This window comes from Desarmillaria tabescens (genome assembly GCF_030435595.1).
Source record: "Desarmillaria tabescens strain CCBAS 213 chromosome Unknown EV420scaffold_50, whole genome shotgun sequence".
NCBI classification, from domain to species: Eukaryota; Fungi; Basidiomycota; class Agaricomycetes; order Agaricales; family Physalacriaceae; genus Desarmillaria; species Desarmillaria tabescens.
This window is the reverse complement of record NW_026848349.1, coordinates 23,342-41,831: the sequence shown is the minus strand read 5'-3', so window position 1 is coordinate 41,831 and position 18,490 is coordinate 23,342. Positions and strand designations below refer to the sequence as shown.

Here is an 18,490-nt window from a genome sequence, read left to right as displayed (position 1 = left end):
GCAGTATGGAAATACCTTTCATGTTGGTGGTCAGAAGATTCCTCCTCTGTTAGCATGTGTTGGTCACCTTTGAGGGTCAAAAAAAGGAATGATCTCACTCCAAAGATTCCTCTATATGATAGCATAGGTCTACACTGTTGGAGCCAGCATTCATGGACACCATCAGGGTTGTTCTGCAGGTACATCAAATCCATTAGCTGAATAAGGTCATCGCTGTACTTGCCACTAGCATTTCTCTGAGGTTGCCAAGAATAAACCCCCCCCCCCCCCTTTCAGGCTAGGAACATGATGAAGGAAAGATGCACCACCTCAAAAAATTTCCACAGCTGTAGCAAAAAATGCCCAACCAATGCACTCAAAACCACAGAAAAGAGCTAGTTATACATAGTTACAAGCCATAAGAGATGGTGATTGGGAGTGATGAAGTTAGAAACCAAATTCTGGAAGCATAATAGAATCATACCATGTTTCGTTGTGAGCAGGGAGTTGATAATAGTAGTATGGAGGTTGAAAAGACACAAGGCTAGTATACTGAAGTCTCTAACAGCATAAGCCTTTATATATGGGCCTGAAGTTCAGTAGTCTCCATTGGAGGTGGAGGTATTGCCATGGAAGCAATAGTGCAACAGATACTGTTAGCCTCACAAAAATGTAAGAGCCCTTTGCATCAGCTCTGAACAGAAACATTGGGATATTCAACATTCATTGTTGCATAAAGTACACATCATTGACACAGCCTCAGGAAGCTGAAAGCCCCTGCACCATTATTCACACCTTCTGGTATGGTTTAATTATAATGGGCATTTGGTTCCTGGCACCAGGATTACTTCTGAGCAATGGCCATTGCACAATAATGGACTTTTTTGCAATTTCTGCTCCTGGGACAGCTAATTCAAATTTAAATGCCCTTATGAAAGTGAAGAGAATAGCTTTCATCTTATACCAGTTTGGTCAGAAGTGAGTGTGAAAGACCAAAACACATAGCACATACTCCACCAGAGAGAAGCAATACCCAATGCACAAATGAGGACTACCAATGAATGACAAAAGGTTCCCCCATACACCAGGTATGGACTTCACTGTATCAGGAATCCTTTCCTATCTTTCTGGTCTGGTTTCCTATGATCAGTGATAGTAAATAGATACATAAGTCAGCCAGGATGAACTTGAATGCTCTCGCATCTTCACCCCACAGGGCTTCTGAAAGATAGTGGTTGTCTATGTGAATGAAATATGCTAAACACACAACACACACACCAACACTCAACAAATGCAGTTTGAAGGGGTAAGATACACCTGGTAGAATACTTGTACTGTAATAATGTTTCCAGGTTGCAATAGAATATATGTTTATGTGATTGAAATACTCTGAAGTGACACAAATTTGTACTTTCTGTGTTACTGAACACAATCTGACACTAATGGGCTGCCTGGTGCAGATTCTGAATGCGTACTAACTGCCTGGTTGTAGTATCTGAACTGAACTGTCTGCCTGGTTGGAGTTTTACTGGTACTAACACAAATTCTGAACTGTCTTTCTGGCTGTCTGTCTGTATCTTGCTTAACTGATTGCTTTCTGAACTGTTCTTGCACACAAAATGTGACCAGATCACTCAATACTATTCCAGGTGAGTCTAGGACTCGAAGTTCTTAGCCAATAAAACCCATACTAATTGCTTGGTAGCATTCCAGGGGCCAGAAACCTTACCTCCCACTAATACAGGTGTGTATTTATACTATTCTACTCTATCTATATTTCCAATCCTTTCAGGTCTGACTAATACTCTTGCTGAGTGAGCCAGGTGGATATGAGCTCATATCCTGGCTACCAGGTAGACCCAATCATGACCATTTGGTGCAACCTGGTGCCCTAGTTCATGATCCCAAGCTCTAGCAGTGCCAGGACAAAGCCCCTCACCCTACCATTCATGTTCCATGTCTACCTGGTAAACCAACCACTAGCCTTGGATTCTAAGAAGACTACCAGGTAAGTGGAACTGTTCTTGCTTCTCTATTTGTACTTGCAGACCAGTGCCATCAGTCAGCTATCACTGCTGGGATGCTGGCTCAGCTGGCATGACTGTAGCAATAGGAATCATAACCACCTGGCCTTTTCTGATCCTAATATTGATGTTTTGAATGAGTGCCAGACTGGCATGGAGTTACATACACACCTGATGCAATCTTGGACTTTGCCTTTCCTGTCAATGAACAGCCAGCTTAAAGGAATCACATCATCCTTTCCTGCAATACGAATGATTCCAGGGACAGGAGAATGCACTTATAACATGTTCCAAACAACCCAATCCAAGTAGGATAGAGCATTCAATTCATCCATCATGGGTGTATTGGTGTCAACCTGTAACAACTCATCCTGCAGTTTGATCTGAGTATCTGGACTTTGAGTCAGAGCAAAAAGATCCCATATTGTTGCAGTGCTAAGCAGGACAGTCAGGTACATAGACTATCTTCTCCAATTTTTACTCACCTTGTGGTTTTGTGCTTGGCAACCAAGAAAGTTGGGACCTCTTTTAGGTATTGAGATGTACCAGACAGTCAAACAGATAGTAGAGATACTTACAGGCTAAAACATCACTATTAGCCATGTGTTGATGTTCACTGATGCCAGAAGACATGTTGGCCTTAACAAGCAGTGAGAGAAGATCCCAAGTGGTCAAACTACCTTTCTCTCCACTTGCTCAAAGGCAGGCATGACTTTTATCAAGGAGTTGATGCCCAATTTGACTCATGGTTTTGTGAGCTCTGGAAATTTTGGCATCCCATGGATCAGGCTTATTTGTAGTAAATAACCTTCTTAGTGACAAAGATGAATGGTCTTATGATAAAATATAACACTGGAAAGAAGGTTTTAATAAACACCAATGGACTCGATTGCATAGCAGTCGTAAAGATTTTGGTAAATGCTTTATTCAACTCATTTGGGGTATGACTGGGGTTGAGTGAATTAAATTTGTAATTGAAACCTTTGAGATACATATTAGGAATAGGAGAAATAAAAGGTGCCAATACAGACTGGTGATGTGCTCGGTAACAGGCAGCACACAAATTAAACTAGTGTCTAGATCATCAATCTAGATACTAAATCACACACACGCACACTATCACTAATGTATGTAAGTTTGAGGGTGAGTATGATAGAAGCACTCATGATATACTTAGATTTAGATAATCAAGTTGGTTGTTTGAAAACAACTTCAATTCTTCTCTTGATGTGTTTTATACAAAGTACACTAGTCTGCAATAATGGGTTTTATGAACATGTTTTGTAAGGTATAGTCAAGCAAGTTATACTCATTTTGATGTTGTCTAGAAGAGCTTCTAGCAGACACTTCAAATAATCAAACAACCAAAGACTCAGAGGTCTACAAAGAGTGCAAAATCACTCTACAAAGAACGCACAGGTTCTGACTTCAAGTACAAGACTTGCAAAGAGTACACAGACTCTAGAGTTCCTTGAACTCGGCAATTGTTCAAACTTAAAGTGTTCTAGGGCTTATTTCACTTCAACTAGGTGATGTCTTTTGACTTAAGGTCGACTCAGCACATCTAGATCACTAATCTCAGAGAGAGAGAGCACAAGGCCTTTGTCCATGGAGCAGTTCAATTAACTAGCAAGGCACAAACACGGGGACGACTCTACTTCCTATTTAACTCTTCTAGATTACTGTAGTCACCCTTATGGGTTGACTTTGGTAACTTAATTCACTTCAGTTGAGGATATGCAATAAAACCAGTGATTGATTAGGTAGCTATACAGGCTACTAGCACAAACATGGGAGAATGCTTTCCTGCTGTTATTCATCTAGTCGCTGCTAATTTATACAATTCATGCTTTAGGTATAGGAGCCCATATCTACAGTAATTATGGTACGAGCTTTGAGATTAATACAAATGGTGAGTCACTATTCTACAAGTATTGCACCATTCCATAGTTGCTATTCAGTTTGATGCAACTATGCTGGGTTATTCTGTCACCAAGGAGTGCCCTACTGGTCCATGGGTGCTCCTTCTACTGTCTGCAAGGCTTGCCATGCACTGTATGTATTGAATACTGTGGTTTGTGCAGAATATTGAGGATGTAACCACTGATCACAATCAACCTCAGGTCTGAGATTATTCCATTGATCACTGCATGATTGAGGTCAGTTATCTCGGTACCCAACATGGCTATTCATTCTTCAAATGTTATTCTTTTCATAGACTGAGTTCATCTTGAAGCTGATCCTTTTCTTGACTTAGCAATTCTTCTGGACAGGTTATTTCCACTCACTGAGGCAACAAGGCATTTAGTTCATTCTGTTCTTCAGCTTCTTGATTTTTGTACTCCATACAGACAAGTCCCTGAGATTTGACTGTAATAGTCTTGTTTTAGGTAGGGCTTAGCTTGGTGTGTTGATGGCTGATAGAATTGACTTGTTGAGATGTCATTTCTAAGTCTGTTCTGTGCTGCCATGCTCTCTTTCTTTATGTAGTATTTAGCTACCAGCATGAAGCCTCTGCTGTAGCTCTCTGTACCACTTGTAGACTGCATAAATTGATGTAAAATCGCAAAATCTACAGGTAGCCTGATACCAGGCATATCACCAGAATGAAGGTCTTCACTTGTGAATTTGCATTTGGGCTACCAAGGAGTGACAAAGCTTTGTATCTCAGTTCATGGCATGGCCGATGCCTAGCATTTATCAAGAGTTAACTTTATGCTCATCTCACATGGCAAGGGTGTGACCCTTCTCACCATGATGCATTCATTGTTCATCCCAACTGGGCATTCCTTCCCAACAATTTCAGTGCCTTCATGAAGCTGGTGTGAGCCCCAAAGCTGTGTCCAACCTGATTGCTTGCAGTGAACATAAATTGCATCTTGTGTCTCATATGCACAGACAGAGGAACATCTGTAGGAAGGGGTCTTAGGACTGAAAGGAAAGCCGGAACAATAATGTGCATAACTCACACATATGAAAAAGTCTCTCAACATCCACTCACAGACAGGTGACTTTGATAGGAGAATATTGTGATATACAGTGGATGAGTCTGATTTTAGAAGCACATGCAGGTAGGGCAGTTGGCATGTCATATGCATCCAGCCCTGTAGACATGAAATCAGCAAGGCATCAATGTAAAAGAAATGATGCCCATACCTCCCTCCCCTCTCAATGCAAATGTTTCAACCCTACATCAGCTGCTACTAATCTGATGCAACAGCAGGAAATCAACACATTTCCTTAGGAGATCCTCTAGGTTGGACTGACCACACTGTTATGGCTATGATTGGCTGGGAGCAAAGGCAAAGGCATTGACCTGCACAGCTCAAGTTAGTAACACTTCGACATTGAAAGGACAACACACACACCTCTATTGTACCATGATGCATGTTCAGTGACTTCAGCAGCCCTTCCAACAATCCTAGCAGCAGTGTTCGCTTCACTCAGAGCCTCTGGTCATTGAGTATTCCATGAGGATAATGGTAATACCAGCATCAAAGCAGCCCAAAAACCAGAGCAAGAGGATGACAGTTATAATTAAACATTTCCCATGCCCTGCAATATGACCATGTGACCTAAACATGGTCAGCCCAGGTAACTTTTCAAGGCTCTCTCCATGATTCAAATTTTGGTCACCATCTCCATCTTGGCTTTCACTGATAACTTCCTAGGAACAATAAATCTTGAAACAAGGATTTATGTGTTGTTTCAAACAGGCTTGGAACACATAGGCAGCAGAAATTCCATTCAATTATGACTTCAGACTCTTTATCATCAAGCCCAAGTCAAAACAAAAAGAAAAATACAAGAAGCACTGCTCAGATACTAATACAGCAGGACCTCAGATCAAATGAGGAGCTGTTTCCACAGAATTCCTGCTTGGGCAAGGGCTTGAACTAGTGATGCATGGTATTATAGACTAGGCCATAAGTATGGTATAGAAATGTCTCATCACTAGCAAAGGAGATGGTGCTGGCAAGTAGAGATCTATTCTATGCCTAGGATGAAAGACCACAATGAACGATATTTGTGAATTGAGCAATGATTAGTATGTCTGACAATTTTAGCACAGAAAAACTTTAGTGTAGTACATCTGAGATGTTGAGAGCAGAGTTTCATATAAAAAGTATGTGGAGACATTACCTATAGCAGGACCTGGGATCAAATGAGGAAGCTACTTGGACAAGGAAGCGGTTCAACCATTGCTTGCCATGTCAAAGTATGAAGAGAAGATCAAAGAATGCCCCTGGCCTCAAAGGATCCTGTGTTGTCACAAATCTCCAAAAACAAGAACACTGTATTATTTGACTGCAGGCAGGGTAAGGAACAAGCTGATATCTACACTGTAGCAACTTCAGGGGTAATCAAATATGTAACACTTGAGCTGACAACAAATCAACACCCTCAGAACATCCCTCAAGAGATACAAAATGCACCTCAACCTCTGCGTTCCCATACATCAAGGGTCAGTCTCCTCCTAGTATCATCATCTTCTGATAGAGAGAATATAGTGACAACCACTCCATTCAGAAGTTCAGTGATCCTGATAGGAAAGCTGAAGCTTAAAGCTTAAAGGAGGAAATGCACAAGTGAGGATCATATTGAGAGATTTGAACTACTAGTACATACATAGTGGTGTGGGGCAGAGTGCTAGGAAACAAGGTCACAAGGACCTGAGGAATTGTCAGAGACCAGTCAGAGAAAGGCTATCTTCATCAATGACAAAAAGTGCTTACCTTTAATGCTGGCTTAGAGCAAGAAGAACCACTCTAACTGCAACAGTGTCCAGAAGCCAGCAGAGACCTTATATCAAAAAGAGACTACAGATGACATTCTGAGTATCCAACACTCAATGATGAACATAGTACCAGTCATGAAAATTTGAAAACTGATATATAGACACTGGTATCTCCTGCAGCAGCTGCTGCACAGTTCATGGCTAGCTAAATTGCTTCCTCATAATATCCCTCATAAAAGAGAACAGGAGAGAATTGTAGTCAGAGCCCAGGATGCCAGCACTGGCAATCTGACTCAAGGCAAGTGAGCTACAACTTGCACTGTTGGAAAGAAAATGTGTATGCACCTCTCTGCAATATGTCCATACCCACTATGTATGTTCCTTCATGTCTTAGAGTTGTTGGTCAGAGTCGTGGAAGCCATCACTTAAGAGAATGGTGCAGAATTTGTCCAGGAGAGGTCATAGTGCTTGGATATGAAATGCACACAGGTCGATCTGCAAAGCCAGACTTAGTGAAACCTCAGCACTTCAGCATTGAAAGAAGGTACATGCACCTCTCTCCACACAGCATGCCTATGTCTCTCTGAGGCTTAAAATCATTCCCATTCCACCTTGCTGGTATTGTGTACTGGAGATTGGAGCATGAATAGCCATGTATATAACACTCAGTGTCTTGGTTGAGTGGATGACAGTGGGAAGAAAAGAAGCATGCATTTTCCCCTGGTAGAATTCTCTTTCCAGCAGGAACAGGAACTGGAAGTGCATACTTCTGGCTCCTTCTCTGTCCCTCACTATGCCTTTATCTCACTATCAAACTTCCACTCTGGCTTCTGAGTGAATTGCAAAGCAATTCGATCAGGGAGGGAAAGAATGTGCCTAGTCAGATATGGATTCCAGTATCAACTAGAGTGTGAGGGCCACCACATATGTGTAGCAGATCCGAGTCCTATACACTTTTTTTGTGCCCATCAAAGCCCACAGGCTTTCCTTCTTTTAGCAAAACAAAGTCAACAAATTACCAAAGGATCTACAGCAAAAAGCTTGCTCAGCAGCTTCACCACCAGCTTGCATTTTGCCTGAATGTCAATAATTTCATAGCAGGACTATAGACCATTGAAATCATCTTATGTACCATGATTATGCATAACACAAGGCTCTTTAAATACTTGCACTGAGACTTTGTCATTGAGCTACCATCTCCTGAACAAAGGGATAAGCATATAACACCTTCTTCACATGCACTCCACACCAGCAATGCAGCATATTGGGAAAACAACATCCATCCAGAACTTTGATTCAGTCCTGCAGTGAGAACTATGTGTCAGGATTGTCATGTCAGTGGGGTCTTCAATGATGTTGTAATGGTTTATGATCATGAGCAGCATGGTCCATTGAGGTGCACTGAATGAAACAAATGCCAAAGCATCAGAGGCTCTGATGCATAGTTATTAGAGTGAAGAAAAAATACAAAGAAAGTCTGGCATGTTATCTCAGAGAGTAAAGAGACGAAATCAATGAGAGCACGATCTGCCTTCAAATCCTGAGGCTGATCACAAAAGATCTGTTGAATGAGGGCTAAGGGATGAGTAGGCAGTCTTCAGAGTGAGTGACATACAATATAAACAGGGATCCTTTAGACCAACAGTGGTTAGCACATTATGTCAGGAAGGGAAATGATTACAGAGATGTGCACCGGAGACATCTTGGATCAAGTGTGAATTTCTCCTTCAGTTCAAATGGATGCAATGAGTCTAAGTATGCTACTTGGTGCACATAAGTTTGGTGAACAGGAGAAATGGGAAGGGTGGAGATGTCAACCATTATATGTATGCATCTTTCTGTGTGGTCAATGTTGTGTCAAATCCACCATGTGGTGCCCTGCATGATATTCTCAGTCAAGTGACAGGTAAAAGCCATCTTGGACAGATTCCATGAATGGCAGCAGGGCTGTGCCAGATTGACTTGCTCCAAGGACTAAAGTATGACTGCACTAAAGGAACAATGGACAGGATGAGCTAACATATGCAGCTTTAGGGCATGGATGCAGAATTAGCTGATAGTGATGCAGTGCCACAGCTAACATACATGCCATCCATATCCCAGCTTCTCATCTCACAGAGGTAAACTCTTAGCACATTGTGTGAGCCCATCATAACAGCCATCAGGAGCTCAGCATACTCACTCTCCTGCACACCAAAACACTTCAGCATGCCAGCCTGCTTGAGTATACCATCGTATTCGAATGGCTGAGGGTGTTTCATTCAAGGTCTTCTGTATGTGTTGTTCATGAGCATCATGTGCAGCTTGAGGGGACATGTGTCAGTTATGAAGCCCTCTCTGTGGAAGATCTCATTGATTTGGCTGAACAAAGGCATGGGTTGAGATGGGCCAATTCATAAGATGTGGGCATGATGGTGGGATTCCCTTCTGAGGACATCGAGAGCATAGAGTGACATCGAGGCTACGTCTGTGAGTGAGAGAAGAGTTGGGAGGCAGTGCAGGAGATCAAGTGTGATTGGAAAGGTCAAGGAAGTGAGATTCATGATGCTGAAGATAAGGTGCACACATTGAGGACTAGCAAGCAGTGTGGACTCTGGTATAGGAAAGTTGAGGGCAGCATGAAGTTCAGCAACTCTGGCACAGAGAGTTGGATGTGTTTAGCCAAGGGGAATTGACAGAACTGCAAAGAGTGAGTTGGGATTAGCATGTAGATGGATACACTCACAGTGTGTAGGTTTTGGGAAAGAGCCTTGGCTATCAGCCCAAAAAGACAGTGAATCCTTGCCCAAAATGCAAACCCTCTTCTGTTCATATCTCCTTGTCCTGACACCATGACCTTATCATAATGGCAGAAAAACCCTCAATTTGCCCCTTTTTAACACAAGTGCCCTTTACCCAACATTGAATCTACACCAGAAAAGTCCAGTCATTGTCTTCACCTACTGACTAGAAAATGGAAAGCACTCAAAAATTAGATGGAAATTTAACAGAAAAGTGCAAGAAACTCACAAGACATGCAGTGATTTTGGTGTTGGTATGAACTCATTGAGTCATGCTAGCATAGTAATACTCACTGTAGATACTGGGTTGGGGCATGCACTTGGAATGAGGTTGGGAGTGAGATAGGAATTAATGACACTATTGAGCATCATAGCAGGCTTGCTATGGAAAACAAAAACTGCCATCATATTCCATGATGTCAAAAAGGGAGGTATATGATGGATGGCAGCTGTACAGCTGCTGGAGGGTGTAGAATGTGGCAGGGATGCAGATGCGGCATCATTGTTGTCATTGTCGTTGGTGACAACAAAGTCTGCAGAGAAAATAAACTTGAAGGTTATGTTCTCTCATGTCAGATATATGAAGATGGTGCTAATTAAGGGCCTGGGGCAGGTGGTAGGTGCTTATGTGGGATGCATGCAGGATGATGGCAGTGGGACTCTTGGTACCTGCATTGTGGGCATCTTAGCATTGTTCATCGCATCCATGAAAGGGTGGTAAATGCCCAAAGGGGCATTGTCATCATTACTATTGCTGGCTGTCAGTATCCCAATCTCAACCTCGCTCTCCTGCTCACACCTCCTTCCCAGCATGCTGTCCAAATGCCATATCTTATTACCACAGCCATACTCCACCCTCTAACATGCCTCTCCTTTGTGTTTGAAGTCCCTCCCTGTTCTCTCATTGTTGTCTTCACTGTTCCAGCCATTATCATCATCATCATCATCATGGTTGGAATGCCATTGCGGGTCCTCTCCTGCTATGGGATGGGGTCTGATATTGAATCTCCAGTAATTTATCATATCTCCAACATCCCAGGATTGCATGCCCAGCAGCAATTGAGATTGATGTGCATGTGAAGGATACAGGATAGGTTGCAGCAGTGCATTGGGGAGGCATCAACTCCAGCAGAAATGGTGGGCACAGTAAATGGAGAATGCAGTGGCTGTATCTGGTGTCGTTGAAGGGTTGGATGAACATGCTGCCTCACATGAGGGCTTACACAGGTGTAGGGGATGAAATGATTGCAATCTGGGGCTCTTGAAGCCACCAGATATGCCAAAAAGACCTAAAATAGATGTATTAGCATAGACAATAAATAAAGTGTATCATAAGCCCATGAAAATGGGCAATAGTAACAAGTATGAAGGCAGGGACTGAAGCAGTAGTTGTGGAAGGAATGGTAAAAAGAATGAAGTAGCCAGTGCACAAAAGCAGTGAATAGTTCCCAGGATTTTGATGAATGATGCTCTTTTTTTCCCATGGGAGTTCTCATACAGGAAGGCTGTGCTTGTTTGGCAATCACCAAATAGAATCATTCCTATGGTCAAATCTCACATAAGGATTGAATACCTATATATACATATAGGACTTGGAAACATTTGCTTTTATAGTTCTATCCTCATTTTCAGATCAGCTTCTTCCTCTTTACTTTCTCTGTTATCCAGATACTTATTGCAAAGCATCATTATGTGAGTCATACAGTGTTCTTTCCATCAACATACAGGACAAATCTCTCTCCTTGCCTGTGCGTGTCTTTCAGGCTAGTGTTAATTCCAGACTACTCCTTTTTTCTTAATGCCAGACTTCTATATGATGCATCTGCACCTGGCCTCAGGTTAGGGATGAGCTGGCCATTTTGTAATGACTCCTATAATCTGATTCATGATGTACATTAGAATGTAGGACAGATGATATCAAATGCTACTGGTTCATTCTTGTTGAGTATCAGATATGTGATATTCCACACTCGAATGATTGTTATTTTTTCTTGTTCAACATGATGCAACAGAATAATGGAATTTATTTGACTTTAATGAATGGAGATGTATGACTGATGCCCCAATTTGCAAACTTCTGTGTCTTCTCAGTATGTGACTCAAGTACAGACACATCTCATACTGCTGGATCAGAACTTCACCTAAGCAGCCTCCTCATTCATTCCCAAGGCCTACTTTTCTTAATGCAGTCAACTTTTGCACCTTGAGGGAGCAGGCTGCTATGTCCATGGTTGTTGACTGGAACACAGTCTGAGTCCTTGGCTTTAGAAAGCACGTCTTCATTCAAGTTGGCAGGTTTCAATGTCACTATCATTGGAAGACAGAATTGTCAAGAATAAGAAAAAGAAAAATAGGTGTTAAGTATACAACTCTCCTCTTCAAAAGTCCCCACTGTATGACCAATCAGAGAAACTTTGAACTTCTGTCAAGTAGGCGATATTGAAAGGTTTTGTTAGAAAATAATGAGAGTGACAGATGTGGATTGAGTTCCATTTAAATTTGTAGCAGCAGCAGCTGGGGAGGTGGTAGTTTTGCAGTAAGTCAGATTTCCTGTTCTCAAGATGAATTATTCAAAAAGGCATACGATAAAGCATCATAAAAGGTGGCCAAAGCATTTTCTGTAGCTTGGAGGGAGGTGTTGAAGCATGGGTGATGAGTGATGTCTACATATGCAAGGAGTGAGAAATAAATGAACCTTTGAGTCATTGGTTCTGCAGAGCTGGATCTTGAAAGAGAATTAGAGTGTGTTGTCTCAAAAAGATTGGTGAAGATCAATGCATTGGTGCTCCCAGAGCTGGTCATTCTGGCAAAGAAATCATGAGCCAGTCTCGTTAGGAGTAATAGAGGGCAATAGATGTATATAGACAATGTTGGGACAGTGGTAATAATTTCAGAGTCAGAACTTCTATTAGAAATTGACATCAGGACTGACAGCATGCCAAGAGCAATGCTTTCTGGGTTACAATTGGTTCCCATGGTAAATGTTCTGTAGAAGGAAGTGAAGATGAGACTTGATTGTTCGATACTAGCAGACAGACTACCAGCACACCCAAGAGGCAAGCCAGGTGGAGTTATTCCAGCTAGTGCAAAGAGTCGCATGGTTCCTACAGGACCCGGGTGGACCCATGGGTTAGCAGGTCCAGGTTCTTAAACAGGTCCAGGTCTTAGCATTTGGAGGTGGGTCCACCCACAGGTGACTTGTCAGGGACCCGTGCACACTCTGTAGATAAAATTTGCAGCCTGTATGTGTACTGGGGGGTCATAAAAGCAGTAAAAAACAGCTGAAAAATGAGGAAAATCATGTTCAAATGGATATAACTATTCAGAGAGTCATCCGATTAACGATCGGACATCATATTCAAATTCTGTGACCCAAAAAACCCTTAATCGACTCCACAATCAAACTATGCAATGTATCTGTGAGCCAGGAGAATAGAGGTGGAAACGGCAAAATATAGCAAAATTGTTCTGGATGCTTACTGTGCTTTGGGATCACCTCTGATCATCAGCCCATGTCCATAAGTCGATTCTACAGTCTCAAAAACATATAAATGCTAACACGAACATTTTATTTGGTATGTGCACGGTTTTGCAACTGCAGCCTATTTATACATGTAATTTTGCAATCTAGAGTGTTTTACATGCATACTGAAATATAGTGAGCAAGTGGACTAAAACTATGCATCGACACTAATGCTATGCAGTGCAAGGATATGGAATATAACTTATGGCATAAGAAGCAACGGGATTCTAAACAGGACTTAGTCACAGCACTGTACCTGACGGGCATGCATGATGAGAAGGCCAAACCCTATACCCAATGCCTTAGGCTCTAACTTACAAGCACGCTCGCGGGAGCTAGATAAAACCTTGAAGATTGCAATGACACTGAGAGTACTTAGCACGCTCGCTAACTGTGACGCATCGTACCTGAAAATCCGGGGAAATCTTTAAGCGAGATGACAGATATCACTGGCACGAGCTTGGGCAATGGGCTTTGGCTGAAGTCCGCGAGCCCACGTCCCATTGTTCTGAGTCCCATTGTTAGAAGACTCACTTGTTGCCATGTCTACGAGAAGCCTCTGTGAATCCAAGAAAGAAGTCTTGAATGACATATGCCAGGACTGATAGTTCCGTGTGCCTAGACCTGTCAGTCACTAGAGAACAAGCCCACGGGTGTCGGGAGAGCACCTCTTGGCACGCGTTTAGTGAGCTCACTATAGAAATGAGACTAAAACTGGAAAGTCCAACTCAGATGCTCAGTAAGGCGGCGGTGGCAATGTGCTACGCATGTAGGAGTCTGGGTACTGTGCGACGTTTGTAATTCTAATTCCCCTGTAGTATAAGTAGGCTGGTTACAGTAGGTAGAAGCCAAGTTTTGAGCCCCTGAGTTCCCGTGCATGTGTTGAAGGTGGTACTGTAACAAAGGATCAGTTTGTGACTTCGAGCTTTGCATAGAATTAGCGAGCTCACTCAGAGAAATACAAGATACCCTTGAGAAAAGACTTTTTGTGCACTTAGTTCTGAGAGAATAAGAATCAGTGAAGCTGTTCTGTTTCATTGAGTGTTGATAAGTCTGTTCGGAGTATGTTCTGAAGAGGAAAAGCGAGATCTGTTCTGTTTTCGTTCAGTCTGTTCTGCATCAGTTCTGTTTTGAGTTTTCCGTTTTCTGAATCTGTTTCCGAGCACTTCTGAAGTGTTCTTGAGTCAAGATCATCTGTTGAAGTTAGTTGGAGAACCCCTACATACAGTTGTGTAGTGAGCAGGCTAAGTCAGTGCTTGCCTGTGGTGTTCTTTTAGCAAGCTCACTAAAGTTTCAGCATGTATTGCCTCTGTTTCTGTCAGGATCAGTGTCCCTTGTGTATTATAACTCAAATCTGCCTTGAAGGTTGCATCACGCCAGTGAATGACCTTCCTGTAAAAGTTCCTAGACTTAGGGATTCATTAGAGAAAGCTTAGCTTCGCTAAGAGCACTGAGAATAAGATAAACTCTTCAAGATATTGAAGTATAGTCGGATCGCATTAGAAATAATCACTCCCCCTAGAACTTACAAGGGTGATTGTAGTTTGTGTAGTTGTGTGAGTGTGTGTGTGGGTTTTTGAGGTTCGCCTTTTAGCCCGCTCACTATTCCACAGATGCCCACAGCCAGCCTCTTCAATGGCCTCCTGAAAAGGGTTGGAAAAGATGCAAATAATGATGGTATAACTCCGAACACTGATCACGGCTTCAGATGTTTTCCGATGGATGATCGGACATCATATTCAGGTTCTACAACCTCAAAAACACTTTATCATTAATGCGAACTCAAGAAAGACAAGGTGAAGAAATGCTACACATAATAAAATAGCTTCGGATGGTTATTATGGCTCGGGGAGACTTCTGATCAGCCAACCAATAACAGATTCGGATTCAGCGACCTCAAAAACCCTTATACACCTACAAATAGTTTATATAACATGCATACACCCATGGCAAACCTGGGACCCACACCTGTAAGACCTGGGTTTTTAAGACCCAGGTGCAGGTGCAGGTCCTGGGTCCATCAATTTGGCACCTAGGACCTGGCAGGTCAGGTCCAGGTGCACTCGGGTAGGGAACCATGTGATGCTTTAAGCTGGTGTATCTCCTTCAGGAACACTGAGAAAAAAGCCATTCAAAGTAGCAAAACAGAAACAAAACCTGTCCAGTGAATTTAAGTACTTCACGCAATGAAAAAACAGGACTTGGACTTGTGAAATAAGATGGAGGAACAAATAGTGAGATATGTTAGTTGTGTATGCACTAAACATGAAAGGATGGGTGTTGTGGTGATGTAGATAGCTAGTCTGTTGCATGGCATCTGAACATGGCTATGAGTAGAAAAGTAGGAACTATCAGTAGTCTAGGATGAACTGCAACTGAGATACAAATGCAGGGTGAAGATCATGTTGTAGAGGAGCGATCAGCATACTCACATATCAGAATGCCATGTAACAAAGAAGCCTTTTGTGGATAGGATATGCCAGGATCAAAGGCAGTATAAATAGCGATCCAGCTGTTTGGGAGGTCATCTCACATTACTCTTTCTTTAGCCTGTGCTTGGAAAAGGTAATTGATGCCCATTTGTCTAGTGGTAAGGCCCACCAAAAGTCATATTGATGCATCATCCATACAGAAGCCAAGATAATTGTCTCTGAGTATTTAGAATCAGATCCCTGCTGAGTTATTTGAGTCTGGGTCCTGTGCCAGAACCCTTCATCTTATTTGTTCTAGGCAGGTGTTTGACAATACCCAAACAATACCAGAATTGTGTGCACAAAGATCTGAGTGAAAGAGGAAAGCCAAAGAGTCACATGATCATTGTTGATTGGGCCATGGGAAACAATGTGCTCTCATTTGTGCTTGCATCTTCTCTGCTGCTTTGAAGCTCATCTCTCATGAATATGTTGTTCTTTCGATGTTGGGCTGTCACCCACTCTGAGTCTACCTCTCTAGAGCCTGCCACTGTTGATGATCACAAAAGAATCAAATGAGTCAACAAGAACGCTCAGTTATGGCCGTCTGCTGAAGTACTCTCTAAACTGTCAGCACTAATTTGATATGTGACTACCCAGGAAGGATGGTAGTTCCATGCCAAGAAAAGGAGGAGAGGAGAATGGGTATGGTGCACAGACACTTCCCTCAGTGGGTGGGTAAGAGGTTGAAGCTTGTGTTTGCCTTAACCAGTTCTCTTGAGAATGGAGGTATGGGTTTTTCTTCTTTTGCTTGACGTTCCTCTAATTTCGACTTTCAAGATTGACCTTACATTTCCAAGTTGTCCAAGTTAGGACACTCATCCACTTTGAAGATACAGGAGGATCAAGAGGGTTTGTCAATATTTATAATATCAACCACACTATTTGTAGCATGGACAGTGTGCAGTCATTCATGCAGCCATGCCCATGGAGTTTTTGCCCTACTGCAATGCATATAATGGAGAGACAGATGGGTTTCCTCAACATTGGGGATTTCCTAAGAAAGAGTTGTCGTCGCTGTAGATGGAGAAGGCTGGGGTGTGAGTATCACTTCTTCTGAGTCTGCTTGAGCTTGTTCTAAGTTGGTGTCTGCAGGTTGACAGAGCACATGCATGCAATGCCATTTATCTCACCTTGGTGTTTTGACCAATTAAAATCTATCAATTGGGGATTCCCACATTTTTTTCACTCCCTTCTCCTACCTTTCCTTGCATGATATTCTCTGCCCTCATTGCCCTCCCTCTGACACTCATACACAGTCTCACATTGGCAACCTGACAGAGACCATCACCTCCACTGGACTCATAATGATCTCATGGACGATGCAATCTGGTGACCCATCAGTGTTCTCTATTGAGCTAGTGCTCATCAACCAATCCTTCCACAGCCAGTATGCTATCACCAGATCTCTCAGCCTCACTCTTCCTCAGATCTCTGCTCAGCACTTAGTGCATTTAGATCTTTTTGTTGGTTGGTTTCTCATGCTAATGGATTGCTTGTTCTGCAGGGATGGCTACACAACTGAACTCATGAATATCTCCAACATCAATGACATCTATGCTCAAACCAGCACTTTCTCCATCTCAGAACCAGTCAGCTCATCAGCCTCCACATTGTCAACAGGCTCTGCCAGTGAGAGCAGTAGTGCCAGTGCCAGTGTCAGTGCCAGTGTCAGTGCCAGTGGATTAGCCTCAGTTTCCAGGTCTGCATGAGTCACCCTAATCCTTTCACCCTTCACTTCCCTTCACTAAGCACACCTCTAGCTCCGCATCAGGCTCTGTCTCTCCCACTGCATCTGGGTTCATCTCCCATGCAAGCTCAGCCTCTGCCTCAGCATCAGGCTCCTCCACCTATGCGTTCTCCACCTCCCCCTCCACCTCTTCAGCCACTGCTACTGCTTCCACCTCTGCATTCAATGCTGCCTTGCATGTGCAGATTGGAGGTGCTGGTGTCTTCACTGCTGTCTTGGCATGGGTCATCGCTCTCTAAGACATTTTTCTTTCAGACAAAGACTATTTTTTAGGGTTTATTTACAAATGATTATGCACTCATACTCATACTTATTATCTATACCTCCCTCCAAAATGTTCTTCTGATGGACTATCTATGTATTGTACTCTTTACATACCATCAACCCAACTCATACTCACTTCCTGTTGTTGCTGTCAATTAACATCCATTCTTGGTTGTTTTGTTGTGCCATTATTGCATTGTATTCAGTGGAGTGGAGCTATGGCTAAGGTTTCTTGACAGCTATAATGAGATGTAGACTCTGCACTTTTATTCCCTCTTAGCTCAGTTGGTAGAATGTATCACTAGTGGGTTATCTCTCAGTATGTTTATGATGAGGTCAGTTGTTCAAGTTGGCTAGAGGGAATATTTGAATGCAATATTGACAATTTTTGGTCCATTGCATGCAATTTGGTATTACAATTAGGTAAAGGTTTTCAATAATGTTGGACTCAAATTTTGGTGGCTGCCTAGTACTTGTTGTCAACAGCTGGTGCTGAGCAGTGAGGAATCAGGTTAGTGAAATAGAAAAGACAACTCTATAATACATTGAAGAGGCTGGCTGTGGGCACCTGTGGAATAGTGAGCAGGCTAAAAGGTGAACCTCAAAAACCCACACACACACTCACACAACTACACAAACTACAAACACCCTTGTAAGTTCTAGGGGGAGTGATTATTTCTAATGTGATCTGACTATACTCCAATATCTCAAAGAGTTTCTCTTATTCTCAATGCTCTTAGTGAAGCTAAACTTTCTCTAATAAATTCCTAAGTCTAGAAACTTTTACAGGAAGGTCGTTGATGAGCCTCCAGGCTCTGTATGCTCAGAATTCACGGATTTTACCAGATAGCTAATTCTCCAGCCACCACACCAACATACTATTTCAATCCCAGCAATATTGCTTAATGCCGCCAATTATCCTTCCCCACTTGTACCCCACATCAATTACACGCCCCCTTTC

General features: G+C 42.5%; 2 protein-coding genes and 1 non-coding gene across 3 annotated transcripts; 2 read left to right on the top strand and 1 right to left on the bottom strand.

Moving 5' to 3' along the window:
* Positions 1–951: 951 nt before the first annotated feature.
* EV420DRAFT_1622639 (uncharacterized protein) lies at positions 952–2,713 on the bottom strand (the record flags this gene model as incomplete). Its single annotated transcript, XM_060475834.1, has 7 exons — positions 952–1,093; positions 1,167–1,236; positions 2,167–2,239; positions 2,303–2,438; positions 2,489–2,526; positions 2,582–2,584; positions 2,684–2,713. 7 exons carry the CDS (start codon positions 2,711–2,713, stop codon positions 952–954), a joined length of 492 nt encoding a protein of 163 aa, XP_060325411.1.
* Positions 2,714–16,822: 14,109 nt separating this feature from the next.
* On the top strand, positions 16,823–17,504 carry EV420DRAFT_1648407 (uncharacterized protein; the record flags this gene model as incomplete). The annotated part of the gene is made up of 2 exons (XM_060478157.1): positions 16,823–17,217; positions 17,279–17,504. The coding sequence occupies 2 exons, from the start codon at positions 16,823–16,825 to the stop codon at positions 17,502–17,504; spliced, it is 621 nt and encodes a 206-aa protein (XP_060325410.1).
* A 295-nt stretch (positions 17,505–17,799) lies between these two features.
* Positions 17,800–17,892, top strand: EV420DRAFT_t242. Its single transcript has one exon. It is a non-coding gene; the product is annotated as a tRNA-Thr (tRNA).
* The last annotated feature ends 598 nt before the right edge of the window (positions 17,893–18,490 follow it).